Here is a 19,638-nt window from a genome sequence, read left to right on the forward strand (position 1 = left end):
TAATATTTCACGTTTAAAGCCAAGCATTTCAGTTTAGCCAACTCCGCGAAGACATGTTCAAGTCTAACATGCTGTGCTGTTTTATCATCTGGCTTCTTATAGTCGTTTGCCAAGTGGTGGCGTTCAAAAAGTTGGACAACGTCGTCATTGCGTTCCTTACGATAACAACAGCAGTGTTGACGTCCACAACTGTCTTGGTGATGGCAGAGGAATTTGAACAACTTCCCGAGTCTCTCCAAAGAATCTCGTCTGCGTTAGTTCACAATAGAAAAACAAGAACTGCTTTTATCTGTGGAGTTATTGTGATCATGGCTTTGACGAGTTCTTCGACTTTAATCGTGAATGACGAGAGTCCCAACTCGAAAACTACCGAGCAGTCGTCTTTATTATTGAAGCAACCTTTGTTCATTTCAAATCTGACGAGTATCATTGATAGCGAAAGACTCCCGAAGCTTGGAAGCACTTCTGAGAAAGCAAAGGAATTTCTATGGAGTTTGATTACCGGGCATAATTTAACAGTTTCGGATACGCCAAAGCAAAACTGCTCAGATGGTTGTTTGCGGTCCTTACTTAAATCAGTAGACATCGACGAATTAATCAAAGAAGCTGAAAATATTTCACTTCTCACCAATGAAACCACAGCTGTTATCAACAGCTTAAATCAAAAACTCCATTTGTTGAACCAAACACTAGCGAGTATTAAAAATGCAGACCTGTTTAACACCACTAGGAATAAACGCTCGATTTTGAATGACACAGAAATCATCCTTCTTCCGGTGGTTTTGCAAAGAGGTACAAGGAGTAAAGAGAGTGACGATGAAGATGACAAGTGTGCTCATCCTGAGTACATAGTCTTCACTTGGATTCTATGTCTTATTGCTCTGGCGACTGCCCTCAAACTGTATTATCTGATCAAACTCTTCTTGGCAGTGGTCATGCTTGCTGTGTACACAGTACTAATCCTAGTACCGTACGAAGAAGTCTTTAAAGACAATTCGAGCACGAACGAAGATACCAATTCCAATAATCTATCTATACAAATGTTGATACTTCTGATTGTGTTCTTTATTATGGTGGCTTATCACGCTCGCCTCGTTGAAGTGACATCTCGTTTGGACTTTCTGTGGAAGCAACAAGCAGAACGCGAACTGAATGATATGCAAGAGACGAGACACACTAACACCCAACTCTTGAAGAACATTCTTCCAGATCACGTCGCTCAACACTTCTTGTCCAACGATAGAAACAGTGAGGTACAACTTTTCCATTGCCGGTGTCTTAATTTATATTTATTTGTTACAATTTATAGGAGCTGTACTCGCAGTCGCGTGACGAAGTCGGAGTTCTTTTCGCCAGCATTCCAAACTTCACCGAGTTCTATTCCGAGGATATTAACAAAGGTTTGGAGTGCATCAGACTTCTCAACGAAATAATCGGTAAGATTATGCATTAGAAACTACGACAGTACTAAGAGTTTGTTTTAGCCGATTTCGATGAGCTTCTGGACGAAGACCGCTTCAGTACCATTGAGAAAATCAAAACAGTCTCAGCTACCGCGACTTACATGGCGGCTTCTGGTTTGAACCCCACGCATAAGGTTCGAATCGTCTTCTTTTGATTTGCATTAACTGTTTTTTGTAGGACTGTCTCAATACTGATAGTCCGGAACATCTGTGCGCTCTGATCGATTTCGCGATAGCAATGCGTCAGAAGTTGGAAGATATCAATAAAGACTCCTTCAATAACTTCGGTTTACGAGTAGGAGTGTCGTGCGGAAGTCTTGTTTGTGGAGTAATCGGAGCTAGAAAGCCTGTGTTTGATATTTGGGGAAATACTGTAAATGAGGCGTCGAGAATGGACTCGACGGGAGTTATTGGACAAATTCAAGTGCCAAAGTACACAGCGCAGGTGAGTTGGATGGCGTTAATAAAAAGTTATGAGAAGATGAATGTTTGGCTTTTTATTTTTACCCATTTGTGCTTTCCCGTCCTTTGGCTTAAATGTAAAGAAGTAAAATTCATTCTGCAGTTGTTGGGTGTCCGAGGCTACGAAATCAAAAAAAGAGGGCTCATCGAAGTGAAGGGTAAAGGCCAGATGGAAACCTACTTTGTCATGGGCCGCCAACAGGGCCGTCCTCCTAGTTTTCAACGCCAGCCCAGCCACTACAGCACCTTAGCAGCTGTGGTGTACGCCATGGCACAAACTCGCCGGAAACACACAGGCCACACTCGTAAGTCTCAATTTTGAAAAAAAACGCGTTTAAACTTCTTTCTCAACAGCTGGAAGTTCCGTTTTGGGTCGAGCTCGCACTCAACAAAAAATCGACGTTGGTAAGAAAATCATCAACTACAGTTCGATGCGGATACCCCATCGTACCCCCGCTTACCCCATTCGTCGCAACACGACGAGAGCAAACCAAAGAAACATGCACGCGCGGTCCCAACCCAACATGCGGCAATTGGGGTCAGGGAGTCATTTGGAAAACATGAAGTCGTATAAATCCATCGATAAAGACATTACTGTTAACAATATTAATAAGATGATGGTGTCTCAATCCGCCCCTCACACTCCCGTTTCTGCCCCGAATCACACCGAAGGACCGATTTTTAAGTCAGTTCCTCGATTATTATCAGAGCCTATGGTTGGGTACCGTTCCAGACAATCGTCTCCTGCCACCAAAACAAGTAAATTAGAACGAAACTCACCACATTTGATCGACCGACGGATAGGAGACGGCGAGATGACTGACAGTTTTAAAGTTAGATCGTTAGGGGCGGCGGTGCCGGTGCACTCATCCCCCAAACACTCAGCGAGAAAAGACATGAAGTTTTTTCTTAAGTCGCCGTTGATCAAAAGAGATACGAAAATACAATTGGAAAGAGGGGGCTCAAAGGATAAACCCGAAAGGATCAACTCTTTGGATGGAACTCACGTTTAGATCTTCGATGTCTTCGATGTTATCCTTTTCGTGCAAGAAGAGGGAAGACGGTGCTGGTTTTACATGAAATCTAGTCATTTTTAGTTTACACATGTTTTGGGACCAATTTCTTTTCAGAGTTGTGGAAGATTGAGTGAAGGAATTGAAGGACATGTATTTATGTTGTAAATAAATGTTTATGTAACGAGGGTGGTTTTTAATTGATTGGGGTGGTAACGACTGAGGGTAGACTTTGAAGTTACGTGCTTACCTGACTGTGACTACTGCTCATATCTCCGGATGAATTTAATTACTGGCTGAGACCAAAAAGCTCGCTCGTTAGAGAGATTTGATTTATAACATAACTAATAGATAAGACTAATAAAAGCTTAATTCTTTAATACCGGATTTAGGAACTAGAATTCTAGTATAGTTTTCCGGGTATTTTAGCTCTGACGTCGAAATTTAGATATCAAGTTTATTAAAAAAGAGGCCATATGTTTATGAAAAAGTTCAGTTTGATTGGAAAATTTATTTCATTACAAATAATCACAGTACTCTTTCAGATCCTGCATAATATCGTGAATTCGATTTTTATAATCTTCATCCTTATGAATGTTGCTTTTAACAATTATACTTCTGTCAACCAGAAGCACATCTTTATTGACTTCATCATTTTCAAAGACATTTCGAGCAACGTCGCTCCTCAATAAAATCAGAGGAAAATACACAGCCGTCTGCACCAAACCGAACACTTTCTGTTCTTCACAACTTGCTAGAAACTCATCAAAAGGAATTATCTTCTTGATATTGTAACCCGACAAAGTTACGTGCTTCTCAAGACTCGTGTAGTAGATCCCAATCAAATTATACATGTACTTCTTTCGAAACTCTCTGGATGTTGTTAAATAAATGAGAGACATTACATCCTGAGCTGGAGGAGTGTACCTTGCACATTGAAAATCAACAAGTTTACACTTGACAGGTTTGCCATTATCGTGTTTAAACACTAAATTTGTAGCCCATATATCGCCATGACACACCACGTTACGGAAAGTTTTTGACGGTTTAGCAAGATCGTAAACTTTACGACAAACTTCTTCCAGAACCGTGACAAAATTTTTTCCCGAAAGGAGTTTTTCCGGAATGTCAAAAATTTCGACTGTTTTCAATATTCCAGTAATGGCCGCTTCAATGCCTTGCTTATTTGGGGCGTCAGGGTGATCGCTAAAGTACCCTTCTTGAAGCTCGTCTTCATAGAGATCAATAAGTCTAATTGATTTTTTTTCTTCGTACACTAAACTGCTAGCGTGGAGTTTGGCCAAAGCGTCGAGGACCACTCGAACGGTATCATAGTCAAAAACTTCGTGTTTATTCAAAGTGGTGTAACCTTCCTCTGATAAATTTTCCATGACTAGAAACTTTTTCGGCGCGGAAAGAAAACACTTAGCTACACAGTCACTCAAAAGTTTAATTTCTTCCTCGGCAAACAAATCGAAGAGACTGTAAATAAAAATTTCTTTACGGAAAGATCCCGTGCCTTCAATAAACTCAATGATTGGGTCTACACGAGGGTACAACTTAACGAAAAAACTGCAATCTCTTTCAGTTTCTGCTTTGATGGTCACTTTTAGAATAGCGTGGTCACCACAGTTTCCTGCCCACTCGCCCACCATCTCCAGGGAAAACTTTAGAAGATGAAATTCGGTGGTGTTTAACGTTTTCGCCACAACTTCGGTTACTTCATCTTCAGTGATGGAGGGTTGTTCGGACATTTTGCACTCACTGAGCTTCGACACGGAGGATCACTTATGAATATCACCTGAACAAACAATTAGATGAGTTAAAAATAACCAAGTCTGTGTTCTCCTTATCACAATATTTAAGATAAGTGTTTATTACGGTGCGACCTTAACATGAGAGTTTGAACTCAAGACTTGAGTGGATTTGTGACGCTGGGGGAATTCTAGCGCAACACACAAAACAGAAGAGTGTTTCCGTTGTTTCGAACGGCACAGATTGTCATCTTCAGAGTTTATTTCTGGGAATAATAAAAGATAATTCTTAATTAAATTAACTAAAATGTGCAATATGACATCCAATCGGTCAGGTCTTTCCCTGCTGACTATAGGAACGACATATGTTGGATCAATTCGATAGTATCACTTAATTACTTTTATTACCGGTGTAGATTCAACCTATTTGGATGATTACAATTTATGTTTACCATTTCTGATAGTTTAGCCAGCAACTGTCATGGTAAGCATCAACTTTGCTTTCTATTGTCTAGTTACGTCTTGGATGTTGTTATCGTTGTAATGAAGCAAGAACGCAAATTCTTAAGCGATAGGTCTACTTATAGGATTTCCAAGAACAAGATACCTTGGAGTATTTTACTTGCAGCGGTTGCATGAGTGGTACCCGCTACTACAAAGGCATCCAGTTAAGTCGTTGGACCAACAAGTTCTGTTGCAAGAATTTAGAGTCTGTGTATTTGAAAAGTTGCCACCGTCAGAGAAGAGGGGCTCTGCTGACTGTTATTTTAGTGAATTTATCACTGCAGGTAACTACACCTTGTAATTTTGGGTTTTTTCAAACTTACATACAGGGTGATTTTGAAATAGTAGCGGAAAAAATCACGGTTTTACGGAAATACGTAGAAGTAAACTTAGTAACCTTAGTAATCATTGGCGTAGCATGAAAATTGGAATCTATTTCTTTTATTTTTTTCTTAAAACTGAAACAGCAATTTAAAAAACAAAACCTGCCAAATTCCTTTAATTACAATAAGCTGTAATGGTTTTTTTTCTCTTCTATTTCAAAATCACCCTGTATAATTAAGATTTTCATTTTCGTTTTTGCCCAGTGCTTGTTTTAGTCCAGTAATTTAGCTTACGAAATAAATCAATTTGTTGTTGACATGTAATGTTATGCACTAATTTTGGTCATCCCCCTAACTAAATTTTTATTGGTGAAAAATTTATCAGTTTATCTTATTAATTTTTATTTATATCTAAATAATTTTATTTTGTAATGAGAGTTCTCAAAGTGAGCCAAAAGTAGTAATTTATCCAAATGTTATAAGTTAAAAGTACCCAACAAATCAAAAACTTGGTAATTTTTCAATTTAATATTATTTGGAAAATGGTGGATGCGCCAGGTCTCTTATAACAATAAAATTTTCAATTTTACTTAAGACCTTTATTTTTACTAGATGCAGATATTTTCTTGTAGACAGAATCTGACTAAACAGAAAAACTCGAAAATCCACTAAATAAAAAAAGTTGAATTCAGTGCTAAATGTTGCTTCTTCTAACAGAGCTACATTTAATAAGAGCTATTTCTTATTTTATACTCCTAGAAGATATAAATCCTTCGTTGATTTATCCTAATATTTATGAGTTATCCTTGATCAATTTTAGATACCACTACATTCCCAGTTATTAAAAAACTTCAAAGAAGACCTCGTCGAAGCAATAATTTCTACAATTTGCGTGTTGGTAAACGCCGTGCTTGCTCTTGCATGTTGGCGTTCTTGGCTGAAAAGTAGACAAGTAAGTTGGGCAGCGGTGTGTTGCTGGTTAATTTTTATAACAAACAGTATTGTCGACGGATTGACTATAAGCAAATACATAGTTTGGAACTCGATTTGGTACAGTTTAGCTACGATTTTTGTACCACATACTTTGCTTCCGCTGTCTTTAACTTCTTCGTTTACAATTGGATACTTTTCCATTGTTATCCATGTGATGATCGTTGCAATACGATTCTTTACAGACGACGAAGTATTGTTTCTAGTTTAGTTTCAATTTACGATTCCAAAGATCTGTGTTTTAGAATAAAGACTCGAACACCATCAAAGCCAAGAAAATCGTTGCAGAATTTGTATTCTTTTTTACTATAAACTTTGCGGGAACCTACATCAAATTCTTGACGGACAAAAACCAACGAAGATCTTTCATAGAAACGCTTCGTTTCTTGGAAAATCGCCACCGAGCCCAGCAAGAAAATGACAAACAGCAGAGTCTTATCTTTTCCATACTTCCGGACTTCGTCGCAAAAGAAATGGTTCACGACATAGAGAATGAAGAACGTCGCAATTCCACCCATTTGCAGCAGTTCCATAAGATTTACATCCACAGATTTGAGAAAGTCAGCATCTTATTTGCTGATATTAAAGGTTTTACGATGATGGCTAGTCAATGTACCCCGCAAGAACTAGTGAAGAACTTGAATGATCTTTTTGCTCGATTCGATAAACTGGCAATGGTACTTTTAGTACAGATGGTCAAACTTTTTATTCTGTTGTTTAAAACATTTCAGAAACTTCACTGTTTGAGAATCAAGCTTCTGGGAGACTGTTACTACTGCGTGTCAGGGCTACCAACTCCACGAGAGGACCATGCAGACTGTGCCGTTGAATTGGGACTAAAAATGATCCAAGCCATTGAAAATTTGAAAGGTAAAACTGGAGTTGATTTGAGCATGAGAATTGGAATTCACTCGGGATCTGTTTTATGCGGAGTGTTGGGATTAAGGAAGTGGCAGTTTGATATCTGGTCACATGATGTAAAAATAGCTAATCGAATGGAAGCTTCTGGGACACCAGGGTTAGTAAAAGATAACAATTTCTTCATTATAAAATATACTTTTGTTGAAGTCGAGTTCACATTTCTGACGCGACCCACCGCCAATTGACAAAGAAGTATATTATCGAACCAGGACGACGTGTTAGTAAAGATACGTTACTACGAAAGAACCAGATTGAGACATTCTTTGTGGTAGAGGAAGAAGCTCTTTATGAGAACTGTGAAAATCTAAATTCAATAGATGTAGTCGATTCACCTCTTCCACCAAAAAAACAATCGATGTCAAGTGAGTGGATTCCGGAAATACCATTCAAAGATGTAAGTAATTTTTTTGGAATTTTATGCGTTGATGCGTTTTTTCTAGCTCCAACTATCTGTCATTAACACGCACGAAGGCGACAATTTCAATTGTTTATCGAACAGAAAATCCAACTATAGACTTTCAACAGCATCTACAATAACTTCACTCACTGTCCATAACACTACAGCTGAGATTGAGTCTAACTTAAGAAGACAAGGGTCGTTTCTTAAAAAATTGACTCTGGCCTTCGTTGACAATACTTTGGAAGGCCAGGTTGATCACTTCAAGGTAGTACCTTCATCAGCAACTTGTAACAACGACTTTGTAGTACGCCCAATTGAAAAACGACATGTTTAGATCCAATGTAGTCTGTTGTTTCATTCTATGGATTTTGAGTGCTGCTGGTCAGCTCATAATGCTTGAACGGTAAAAATTATATTTCCGTCAATCACAGTTGATGATAATTCTAGGAATGGAACCCTTTTTGCAACTCTGGGAGCGGCGACTGGAATTTTAAGTTTGTTACTGCTTTTTGTTGTTGCTGAAAAATTCACGAAATTTCCACAGTTAATACATAAAACATCCATAATTATCAGTAGCAGCAAGCAACGACGAACCGTTGTGGTAGCCGCTGTGATAATAATTATGTTTGTAAGCAATATTGCTAGCTTGGTGAGCCAAACTTGTGCTTGTCCTCCAAATGATAAAATGTATTCACTTACAAGAATTATGAATTATTTGGCAGTAACAATAGTTCACGATTATGGAGACTACAACCCCACCACTTCAACGAACAAAACTCTTTGCTCTGATTATAAAAATTATGATTTCCGAACAGTATACATTGCCTATTCTTGGATCATATGCGCGATAGCTACATCCACGGCTCTGCGAGTGAACTACTTGATAAAATTTTACTTAACTATTTTTATGTTATCAGTTTTTGTTCTTCTATTTTTGGTTTCTTTACAAGACAGTTGTCTGTTTTTACCACAGAACTCGGATAACCTCGACCCCAGGTAAGAATCCAACACTTTTGACTTCCTGCGTAAAATTTTTCTAGATGGCTAATAGTAGCAGAACTCATTATATTGCTTATCGCGTTTCTGTTCCTTGTGGTTTACCATGCACGATTGGTAGAAGTTACCACACGTCTATACTTCTTATGGCAACAGAAAGCAGAGTTGGAGCTAAACAGTATTAAAGCGACTAAGGAAACTAACATGCAGCTTCTATCGAACGTGCTTCCGGACCACATAGCTAAACATTTTCTTAGCCGCGATTACAGAAATGAGGTAAATATGCCGAAATTGGGTACAACATTAGTGTTGTTGTGTTAAAGGAACTGTACTCGCAATACCGCGAAGACGTTGGTGTTCTTTTTGCCAGTATTCCAAACTTTTCCAATTTCTATTCCGAGGAAAGAGGTTTGGAATGTATCCGAGTCCTCAACGAAATTATCGGTAAAATTGTATGTACAACCTGAGATCAATAACTTCAGTGTTGCTTTAGCCGATTTTGACGAAATCCTGGACGACGAGCGCTTCGCCTGCATAGAAAAAATTAAAACCGTCAGCGTCACCGCTACCTACATGGCGGTTTCGGGTCTAAGACCGTTACAACACGATCCTCTCGATCTACACACTCCCAGACACTTGGGGGCTCTTATTGATTTCGCAATATCAATGCGGGAACGCCTTGAAGAAATAAGCAAAGACTCTTTCAATAACTTTGATCTCCGAGTGGGCGTGTCATACGGTAGCTTAGTGTGTGGAGTAATAGGTGCCAAGAAACCTATTTTTGATGTTTGGGGCAACACTGTAAACGAAGCTTCAAGAATGGACTCTACAGGGCTCGCCGGGAAGATCCAAGTGCCTAAACACACAGCTTTGGTAAGTGTGGTAAAGAGTTTTTTTCTAATACCAAAATAGCTTCTAGTTAAACAAGGCTACGAGGTGAAAAATAGAGGTTTGGTAAAAGTAAAAGGTAAAGGTTTGATGGAAACTTGCTTTGTTGTTGGGAAGAAGATAAAGAAAGTCCGAAGCTGCCAAAGAAATTTCAGTCATACCAGTAGTTTGGGAGCTGTGGTTTACGCCATCGCACAGAACAGAAAGAAATTTATTAGCCACAGTTACAAGTGTTAATTTATTCTAACAATAAACGATTAATCGGTATGGATTTCAAGGTATTCATAACGTTGGAATCTCTTGATGTCGGCATCACCTCGGATTTTGGTCTGCGGTACTTTCCACATCACCTTTACCTTCTCTTTTTCCACATTCAATTCTTCGCAACACACTTGCAGAACGTCCTCATAAGTCAACTTGTTGCTCTCTACCTCTGTTTCTATAAACTCCTTGGAACCACCAGCTTTTCGAATCCTTAAGATGTGCGACTCTGTTGAAACTTTGTTACATTTAGATGGGGCATGTTATTGATACGAACTTCTTAGCTTTTGTCTCATCGTCGCGTCAACTTCTGTTATGATTTTTTCGATACACTTGACGAACAAGTTCTCGAATTGGACGCTCATAATACTGACGGTCAAGACGATAACAAAACAGCCTACAGAGAAGTGTTTTCAAAAAAGTTATAAAACGTTCAAATATACATTACTTAGGTAAATGAATTTATGGGCCTGCACATTATCGAACGGAAACAACATTATTATCCAGACGAAAAAGCAAAAGACACCTGCCCATAACAGGCAAAACAAGCAACGCATTACGACATTAACAAAGAAGGAATACCATGAATTCTGAAGTTTCCTTCTCGAACGGAGAGAATTCAAAGACCTGGCGGTTTTCCTGGAGTAAAATTTAGCTCGTACTTTCACTAAAGTTAGAAATTGCTTACCGGCCCTCGGTGTCATCAACGGCGATGACGTCCTCGAGCTTATTTTCGTCGGGTTTGATTTCTTCGTTGAAGAAAAATTTTGCTAAAACTTGCTTCAGCTTCATTTTGTCGGTTTTGCTAATTTTTGCCAACAAACTGTTGTTAGTAACCGTTTCCATGGTGCAAAAATACAGCCCCCTTCCAACATAAAAACTTGAATAAATTTAATTAAAACGTAATTTTAACTCTTGAAATGAAAAAGCTGTTTCTTTACTTTCTTTGATGGTTCTGGATCCGTTGGAAGTTCATTAAAAACCTAAATGAAAATGATCGACCCATGAACAATTTACTTTTTCTAAGTAAGGGAGACAAACCGTCCAAATAGAAACAGTCAAAAAAAGTTAACTAAAATAACAACCCCCTTCAAAAAATCATTTATTTCGCAACTATATACAACTTTACATCCCTATACATGATTCTGAGCCACCCATTCGTGCCGAGGAGTGCTCGAAGTAGATTCGGGCGATTCTGACTGATTCTGTCCACTGCCACCATCATCGATAACTCCCACTTCGCTTTGATGATACCCAACCGGCGTCGCACGTTCTGATCCAATCTGTGGATACGGACTATCAGCATTGACCACAGAAATATACTCCGGATTCTGGTAATGAGTGCACGAAACGTCTTGATTGTAATATCCGGGATAGGAGAGATTGGTAAGATTTGTAACAGGCTGGTAAATCTGATGACTTGGAGACTGATTAGGGGTGGGTTGAGCCGAGATTTGATAAGGAGGTGGAGGGCTGGATGTCAAAGACCAACAGTTGATTGTAGGACTCATTATGGTTGTGGGAGTTTGGGGTTGAACGCTCGACCAAGTGGTGTAAGTGGGGCCTGAAGCGGTGTATGACGACTGCTGGATGTGATCAGGCGGATTGTACACTGAAAAGGAAACTTACAAAGTGGTAAAGATGCAGAAGAGGTTCTTACCATGAGGCGGTGGCGACACAGACGCTGATTTCGGTCTTTGTAACGTTGGATACGGTGAAGCTCTGTTATTTTTTAAAGCTGCTCTTGCTGGAAGTCTATCACAAGTAGACAACTGCACGGTCGCCGTCACTGCTGGATAAATGGGCTGATGGGGTAAAAACCACGACCCATACTGCGAATATTGAGTTTGTTGTTGCCCATACGTAGGAGAATACTCTCTTTGATAGATACTATCCGGTCGCTCCTTCGCGTCTAAAAACGCCTTCGCAAACGGATTATGCTTAATTTTCAAAGCCGTCACTTCTTCATTCTGATACGCCGTCACCGCAATGAATTGCGTTTCCGGAAACGGAAACGTCAGTACTCTTCCCGGTTCTGTACCCACACGAACTAAGTGCACTGTTGGTTTATATTTATGAAGAGAATTTAACATAATTTGTTGACCGTTATTCCCATTGGATTTGTTTGTTAGTTTAACTTTGGCGAAAGAGATGGATTCTTTCATCCAGTGGGCTCCAAAGTTTGGAGATTCTGGATGCATATAAATGGGTTTGGCGGGAGGAACTTCAGCTTTGCCGCCAGGGACCCATTCGCCGTTGACGTATTTCCAGCGATGGGGGTCGATTTGGACGAATTCGAGGTAGACGGTGTACATGGCTTTGGGGTCCAGGCCAGAGGCTGTTACTTTGACCACGGGAAACATTCGCCTGAAAAGAGAAAATTGAAGACTTTTGCAGTTTTTTGGCTTCTCCCGGATTCCTTCAAATTCTAGGTCTTTCTAAGTGGTGTACGACTTTTACTTTTTTCTTTTTAATTGTATTACCACTACATTTTTGTTGTCACGAAGGTGTTGCGGATACTTAAAATTATCGCTACGCACAAATACCGGTTAGAACTAAACAAACTGCTGCCAATACGTAATAAGCAAACTTAAATTTTTATTTACATTTATCTAATTGACAAATCTCGTTGATGTATCTTTTCGTGGTCATTCGTAATGACTATTATCAACACAACTTGTTACGTATGCAGAGTACAGTTTTGAGCAACTTTAACGCCACGAGTGCGCTCTTGTGCAAAAGAAATTTCCCTGTTCAGATTAGATCGATATTCTAATCATTTTATCGAAAAAGTGTTCAATATTTATTACCAATGGGTGCTAAACGCCTCAATTATTATATTAGTGAAAGGTCTCGTTTTTCCTTCTATTCGATCAGCACAAGTAAATACACAAAACGTGTCGAGATTATATTATATAATTTTTTGAGTAATCAAATTAGCGTTTCGAGCTTTAAGGACGACTGTTGGTAATAATTAACACAACATTATTAGATTTCAACTTGTTGTTTGCTTGTTAATGATCCGACAATAACAAGTATTCGTGTAAAAAAATTGCCGCTACTTCCGCACTTACCGGCCATTTTTCGTGACGATCATTTCGTTGGTTAGGCATTCAAATCGCAACCAGAGGTCTCTGTCGTCCAAGGTCACAGATAGGTCGCGTTCTGAAGGATCGCCTTTGGCTTTTCCGGATGTTATCTCGGATTCGACTGAGAGGATGTGCTGAGCCATGGTGGAGATCAAACTAAAAACAAATTGGTCCCTTGAGCCGGATTTCACCAATATTCCTCAACAAAAACAGAAAACACTACCAGTAAAGGAAAATCAGAAACCTAACAAAGGAATAGGCGAATGTAAATTGCGATTTCGCCGCAGATGAGGCCATGTTTGCTCATTATTAGATATTAATTCATGCGGAATTTATGTAGAAAGCATAGATCAACATAATAAAATTGTTGACTTTGATTCTGGTGGTGAAGATGATCGGCCAGAAAGGCATAAAACTCTTGTTTAGTTTGCTGTGACGTTGGGCAAATATCGTTAAAGTTGAGATATCCTGTGCATTTGTAATGAACGGAACGGTCTTTACTAATGTGCAGTGTACATATTACAAGTCTCGATCTTCGGATGCTACCGTGCCTGGTACTTTACATATGACGATTTGATGATATTTGTCGAGCTAGAATGATGATTATAATTTTATCGCTTTGATAAATGTCGTCTGAAGATTTTTAAGGCGGCCCAATATGACTGTGCTAAAATATGGAGGCTGGTCAAGGGCGAAATAAGCGTGCTAAGTGGTTCAGTTGTCTCGCGCTCTTTTTGTTGGTATGTACCAAAAATTTTTGACCAAAATCTAATTTTTATTGAGCCCCGGGCTTAATTTTATTAGAAGTAGTGTCAAAGTAACTACAATTAACAATTTCATTGTTTTATAAGACAAATAATTTTGCGTAATGTTTGACACACAAAATCTACATAAATAAATGAAACTATTTTATGATTGTATCGTAAAATACAAATGTATGTATTATTAAATCAGTAGATGTTCGCAGTTTTTTTAGAAAGCTGACTTTGGAAAATGAGTTCTTATTATGTTTGAAAGCTTTTACACTTCATATTAGGTAAGTAATGTAGGTATTATGCATGCCAGACTATACTGACAATGCAGTAAAACCACTAAATAAATATAACTACAAAGTATAGCAAACTGTTAGACAATTTTTAATTTTTCCGATGGAAGCGATACTCCAAGTCGTTGACGTCCACTTATTTAAATAAGTTATTATTGTATGTTTTAAATTGCGAACTCTAACTAGTATGCAGTTTATTAGAATTAAGAGTTTCCATGTCGTTGAAAAAAAACAGTTTATTGTTCAAATTGTTCAAATCAGAAATTTCAGATGTTTACATGCTTTTATTCAAGGTAATTCTCACAAAACTAGAATCCGATTTACACGATGATTTGATTGAGTTAGTTAATTCCGCATCTAATTTGATGATTGATGATATTTAATAGGTAAAAAAACAATCACATTAACATAGCCATTAAATACTAAATCTGAATTATAAATTTAATTTAGCTACCATAAATCTAATGTAGGTACGACTTTCAGATTCTAGATTTTTAATTTCTGGAAAATTCAGTTTTTTGATACCTATTTTTTCCTAATTTGGTCACAAAGTTAGTAATTGATTAGTTTTATTAATACAATTATTTAATAATAACTGTTTATAAACGTTTACAAACTTATATAGACACTTATTTTTGTAAATACTTGTCTAAGTTATGCTCTTTGTTTCTCAAGTCTCCACATTTGACAGTTGACATTGTCCAAAACCAATACCTACTACGAAAGAAAAAGTGTTATTTCTGGTACTTTTCCAAAAGTGTGGGTGATTCGCTAATTTTTTATGTAGTGAACTAGAGACAATGACATCTATGAAAGAAAGTACAATAGGTATAAAATATAATCATTTCAAGACCCTTAGTAGATTCATTATATGGTGCGATAAAAAAAAAACAACTCATCCTTAGTTAACTTTGAAATTTCAAATCATGACTTTGATTGAAGAAACACTTGTCAAACTACGAATTTTGTAAAAGTGTTACTGACAGATTACACTTGCGATTAAGTTTTTGCACTTGAAAACCTTAATTCTCCAGCAGAGAATATTTTATGGGCGCCAAATTTAAAATGCAGCTGTGATGATGTGATTGATCGATCAGTAGAGCGAGTAACAAATGCTTTTTTTTAAACTCCTGAAATTCCTGTAGAAAGTCAAACAAGAACTGTCACATTTGCCAAATTGCACCAACTGTTTTTGTTATTTTCATAATAACATTTTGCAATTAGTAAAAAAACTTGACAATTGCTTGTATAGCCATCTATTAATAAAATTTGACAAGTATCCACTACAGAAATTTAATTTATCCCTTTCAAATCCTGCTGATTTTTAAAAATTCTCTTTTGTAAATGGGTAAATTCTCTGCAGGAAAAATTACATTCCAAATTGACAGCTGTCAAAGAGAGAATTAAAGACATGCTATGGAACTCCAAAGGTAACAGAACAAGAATGAATTTTTTGTATTTGATAGTCGATAAAAAAATATAATAACACGTATTGTTGGTGCAAAAAATCAAATAATTTTTTCTTAAGTTAACAAACTGCCATTATACCCGAGTATAATACAAGATTTTATCCAAAACTGGTGTTGGTTGCAATTAAAGCATTCAAAGAATTGACAGAGACAAATTTTTGGCATTTACTAAGCCATATGCAGGCGTTGTTATTATGAACATGTGACATCACATTACTTTATATCTCAAGAAAGTAATAGGGTACTTTAACTGTCTCAAATGAGTAAGTAAAGGACCACTTTATTAGTGCATTTTGGCTATAATATGTACTTTTAAATTCTAGTTTTAACAAGTAGATGAAAATTTCTTAATATCCCAGGAAGTCCTATATAATAAAAACTATTGCATACAATTGCGATCATATTTATTTCAGACGTTTTTTTTTAATATTATGAAAATAGTCTATGTAATGTCGTAAGATTGAATTACATAAAGACAAAAATAGAGCCAGAAATTATTATGATCAAATGGGTCCGTAATTGTACTTTTTCCCAAACTAGACTAATCGATAAAGTTTTCCTGTAAAGGTTGAAAACTATGATAGAAGAAAAACTAACATATTCTACATAACCAGTGTAACACTGAAAATTGTTTACAGAAACACGGTCTAATATTTCATTGCTTTATATCTCTAAATACCATTGATTTTGGCTACCATAAACAAATTTATCTAAAAACAAATAAAGCTTCGCAGTTTTTGTGCCGACATTTTCAGAAATCACAAAGTTACAACACACTCTATTCAAAAAGGAAACAAATCTCTGAAACTGCTTTTAGTACGCTTTCAGAAATAGCGGTACCAAGGATTACAAAGTGAGTTGGAATTGGAACAAAGGATCATGAGTTGACAAATATTAGGATCTAGGTTCGGAAAATTAACACGTTAAATGACCAAAATTCGTCTTATAGACGTTCAAAATTAGTGATTATAATTTTTTCACGTTTGTCTCTTGCTGCTTGCAAAAGAAAGCATGAAACAGAATATCAGCTAAAAAATAATTAACAGAAAAAGATAACTACTATAAGAATCAACAACTGAGAATAATAATAGATAAAGACTACAACATAGAAAATCTTATAATAAAAAATGTGAAAACATCAACGTCAGCTAAACATGAGGTAAATGATTAAACATTTATTTATAAAGCGACATAATTTGTTCCCAAAACTAAACAAAATTGAATTATTTCCTTCTTTTTTTATTCAATTGCAGCACATATCATCAAATGATTTTTTTAACTATAGCAACTTGTTAATCGAACAAGATCTAGTGAAAATAATTAATAGTCACAGATAGGAATATTTCCAATGAGTTTAGAGATGTGACTATGTTTGCTGAATTTATTTAACTAGGCATACAAAATTAAATTTAAAATTGTCAGTCTTGTAAGTAGGTTTCATACGGGTACACGACCCACTAACTCTTCTTCTGCAAACTCGAATAAAGAAATTGGCACAAAAATACTTAGAAACTCTTTCTGTTTGCACATGTCATTGTAATCTGTATTTTATTGAAAATCACTGGTCACAGGTAAACACAATTTCTAACTTCGCGTCGGTAATGATAGTAATGAACACAAGACTATCCGTCGCTGACCGACACTCTTCCATAATTCTACATTTGTAGGATTTATTAAAAAAGTTAACACTTCATGATCCAAACCACGTTAGTAAAAAATAACTAAATATTTAATAACAAGTTCTTGGAAAAATGTGAAAAATATCGAGAGTTCCGCGCCTGACGCATCATCGCTATCACTACACACTACGCTTTCCTAGTGCAATCCCTTACCTGCAGTCCTTTTCATGAATGGCGCCAAATCACCGGTCACAAGTTAATTCCCGCACTAATTTATTAAAAAAATTAACATTATTAATTGATTCATTAAGTTATTTAAAATGTCAATCATACACTATATGCTTATTTGATAAACACACAGGTTGGTATTTTGTAAATTAAACGTTTATTATATATTATTTGTCATTATTTCACACCAAATCGATAAGTACTTCTTACATTTTCGAGATCTTAACATATTATCGCCAACATCACTAAAACTTTCGGTCTGGTGCCATCGACAAGATGAAGTTTGTTAGACCACACCCACTATACATTCTATTGGTTAGAGTTTGACGGAATGGACAGGTACAGGAGGATCGCGGTGTAGTACTGAATCATACAGCGGAGAATAAATAGTAAGTGAGCAACTGAAGATGATATTGGTACCATTTTAGGGACTTTAGCTAACTATTTTGTCATAAATTAGCAAAAATAATACGTGATGTTTATAAATGATACAGTCATGGAAAGGTACTGATATGGTACCGAGTTCACTAACTGGCATCGTGATATTTGAGAAATATGTTAGACGTTATTTTCTTCAAATTTCTAAATTTATAGTATTGTTAGTTCCCCAATATGTTTGACCTGAAAATAGTACCCTTTTAACAATAAAAAAACTATTTTATAGATTCTCAAAATTTAAGAATTGGCATGTTATTACGTACCTACTTATCTATCAATATTCTAAAATATTGCAATATTTGACAAAAAATTATGTGATAATGAAATTACCGACGCAATAATGAAATAATCTTTCCTCAACATCGTAGCACGAAAAATTTAATTAGCAGCATTAATTTAATAACTGCATTAACAAAATAATGAATACATTTTTAGCATAAACTTAAAAATGAAGTAAATGTTCTTTAAAAAAAGTCTCTTTTTAAACCTAAGAAGCAACTATATATTTTAAAGAAAATTTTATGCCTTGTCATTTCGCAAAATTAACATTTAAATTTCTGATAAAGCTCTTCGAAAAATGGAATTAATTTGGACTCAAATATTCAACCTAACGATAAGTAATAAAAGAGGAGTCATCATTTCATAAATACTCCATTTAATATGTTTTTACCTAAATTTAGTATTTTTACGACACACCAGTCTTTATGCAACTCGTTGTCTAAAAGACTGCCTAAAAAATTAAATAGCCAGGGAATAACATCCATTTATTAAAACACGCCAAATTATTTTATGTCAGTATAGTTTCTTACTTTGAGGGTCGATTTATGAGAAAACAGATATACAGGATGTTAGTGAACTTAGCCATTGACTAAGGACTAATTAAAGAATCTGCTATTATTTTTAATACGCAAAAAATCCAAAAAAATTACCTATTTATACGGTTGTCTCCATCACTTCTATATGTAAATTAGAATTGCAACGAAGCCATGAATTAAGTCAAGTGATCTTGACAATCTTTCAAGTGACAACAACCAATTTTTTGAAATGGTGGCGGCAATATTGAGTTATTAGAGAGTCTACGATTTATGATATAACGTCTCTGTTATAAAGTTCAAAACACGCAAATTCTGATAAATCCTATCCAATATCAATTGCTCATTTTACGATATTTACAAAATTAGTGTCACAGTTACAATAATTTTAACTTTTTAAAATTTATAACAATGACGTTTATGGCGTAACCTGGTCTACAGCAAATTCTATAATGTGGAATTTAAACTAAAAATTTTGCGAGCTTTTTTTGCGTCGACAAGGCTTTCCTCATTGCTTTAGGCAACTAATAAGAAGACGAAACTTCCTATTAGCAGTTCATGAAAGCCGCAAATTCGTGTTCTGTTTAGGTGTTCTGAAGACTGACAATTATGCGAATGAAGACCAAAACAAAGAAGATTTGAAATCTCCTAATTTACTAGAACAGAACCGATTTTGAGAATCTTGAACTAACAAAGATAAAAGACAAATAAAAAAAACTGCTAATTTTTGATTAAAAAAATATCAAATTATGTTGAATATTTTAAAGAATTTTGATAGACCAATAAAATAAAAGTAAAACGTTAAAAACTGTTATTTTTAAAAATAGGACTACTATGGTTCTTTGAAAAGTTTGCATTTCCAACACATTCATAGATAATTTACAACTTTGTAAGTTTTTAAATAAAGGTGTAAAAATAAAAATGTATCAAATATGTCAAAAAATATATTTGAAGAACCAAAAT

At 36.2% G+C, this 19,638-nt stretch overlaps 5 protein-coding genes across 6 annotated transcripts in view; 2 read left to right on the plus strand and 3 right to left on the minus strand.

The window, feature by feature from the left end:
- Positions 1 to 3,125, plus strand: part of LOC148174124 (adenylyl cyclase 78C-like) — a 46,511-nt gene extending 43,386 nt beyond the window's left edge. For both annotated transcript variants that reach the window (XM_088037812.1, XM_088037813.1), the window contains 6 exons: positions 33 to 1,253; positions 1,310 to 1,436; positions 1,485 to 1,597; positions 1,642 to 1,908; positions 2,029 to 2,230; positions 2,280 to 3,125. In XM_088037812.1, the coding sequence (XP_087893938.1) occupies positions 33 to 1,253; positions 1,310 to 1,436; positions 1,485 to 1,597; positions 1,642 to 1,908; positions 2,029 to 2,230; positions 2,280 to 2,938 (2,589 nt within the window). In that variant the 3' untranslated portion in view covers positions 2,939 to 3,125. The remainder of the gene's footprint in view (positions 1 to 32; positions 1,254 to 1,309; positions 1,437 to 1,484; positions 1,598 to 1,641; positions 1,909 to 2,028; positions 2,231 to 2,279) is intronic.
- Positions 3,126 to 3,446: 321 nt separating this feature from the next.
- LOC148174133 (uncharacterized) lies at positions 3,447 to 4,853 on the minus strand. Its single transcript, XM_088036582.1, has one exon. It carries the CDS (start codon positions 4,690 to 4,692, stop codon positions 3,457 to 3,459), a length of 1,236 nt encoding a protein of 411 aa, XP_087892708.1. The 5' UTR covers positions 4,693 to 4,853; the 3' UTR covers positions 3,447 to 3,456.
- Positions 4,854 to 5,288: 435 nt separating this feature from the next.
- Positions 5,289 to 9,951, plus strand: LOC148174134 (adenylate cyclase type 8-like). Its single transcript, XM_088036793.1, has 12 exons — positions 5,289 to 5,480; positions 6,340 to 6,702; positions 6,755 to 7,186; positions 7,241 to 7,527; positions 7,578 to 7,824; positions 7,871 to 8,080; positions 8,136 to 8,233; positions 8,278 to 8,826; positions 8,871 to 9,102; positions 9,150 to 9,270; positions 9,320 to 9,699; positions 9,739 to 9,951. The coding sequence occupies exons 1-12, from the start codon at positions 5,328 to 5,330 to the stop codon at positions 9,949 to 9,951; spliced, it is 3,285 nt and encodes a 1,094-aa protein (XP_087892919.1). The 5' UTR covers positions 5,289 to 5,327.
- A 20-nt stretch (positions 9,952 to 9,971) lies between these two features.
- On the minus strand, positions 9,972 to 10,981 carry LOC148174135 (uncharacterized). Its single transcript, XM_088036794.1, is given in 4 exon segments — positions 9,972 to 10,204; positions 10,253 to 10,614; positions 10,664 to 10,855; positions 10,917 to 10,981. Coding segments are annotated over 4 exon segments (852 nt in total).
- Positions 10,982 to 11,108: 127 nt separating this feature from the next.
- On the minus strand, positions 11,109 to 13,207 carry byn (T-domain transcriptional activator brachyenteron). Its single transcript, XM_088037239.1, has 3 exons — positions 13,050 to 13,207; positions 11,636 to 12,342; positions 11,109 to 11,587 (listed from the first exon to the last, which is right to left on the minus strand). The coding sequence occupies exons 1-3, from the start codon at positions 13,205 to 13,207 to the stop codon at positions 11,109 to 11,111; spliced, it is 1,344 nt and encodes a 447-aa protein (XP_087893365.1).
- Between the last annotated feature and the right edge of the window lie 6,431 nt (positions 13,208 to 19,638).

The sequence above is a fragment of the Gnatocerus cornutus genome, chromosome 5 (assembly GCF_029298725.1).
Source record: "Gnatocerus cornutus isolate USDA-ARS CGAHR chromosome 5, icGnaCorn1.1, whole genome shotgun sequence".
NCBI lineage: Eukaryota > Metazoa > Arthropoda > Insecta > Coleoptera > Tenebrionidae > Gnatocerus > Gnatocerus cornutus.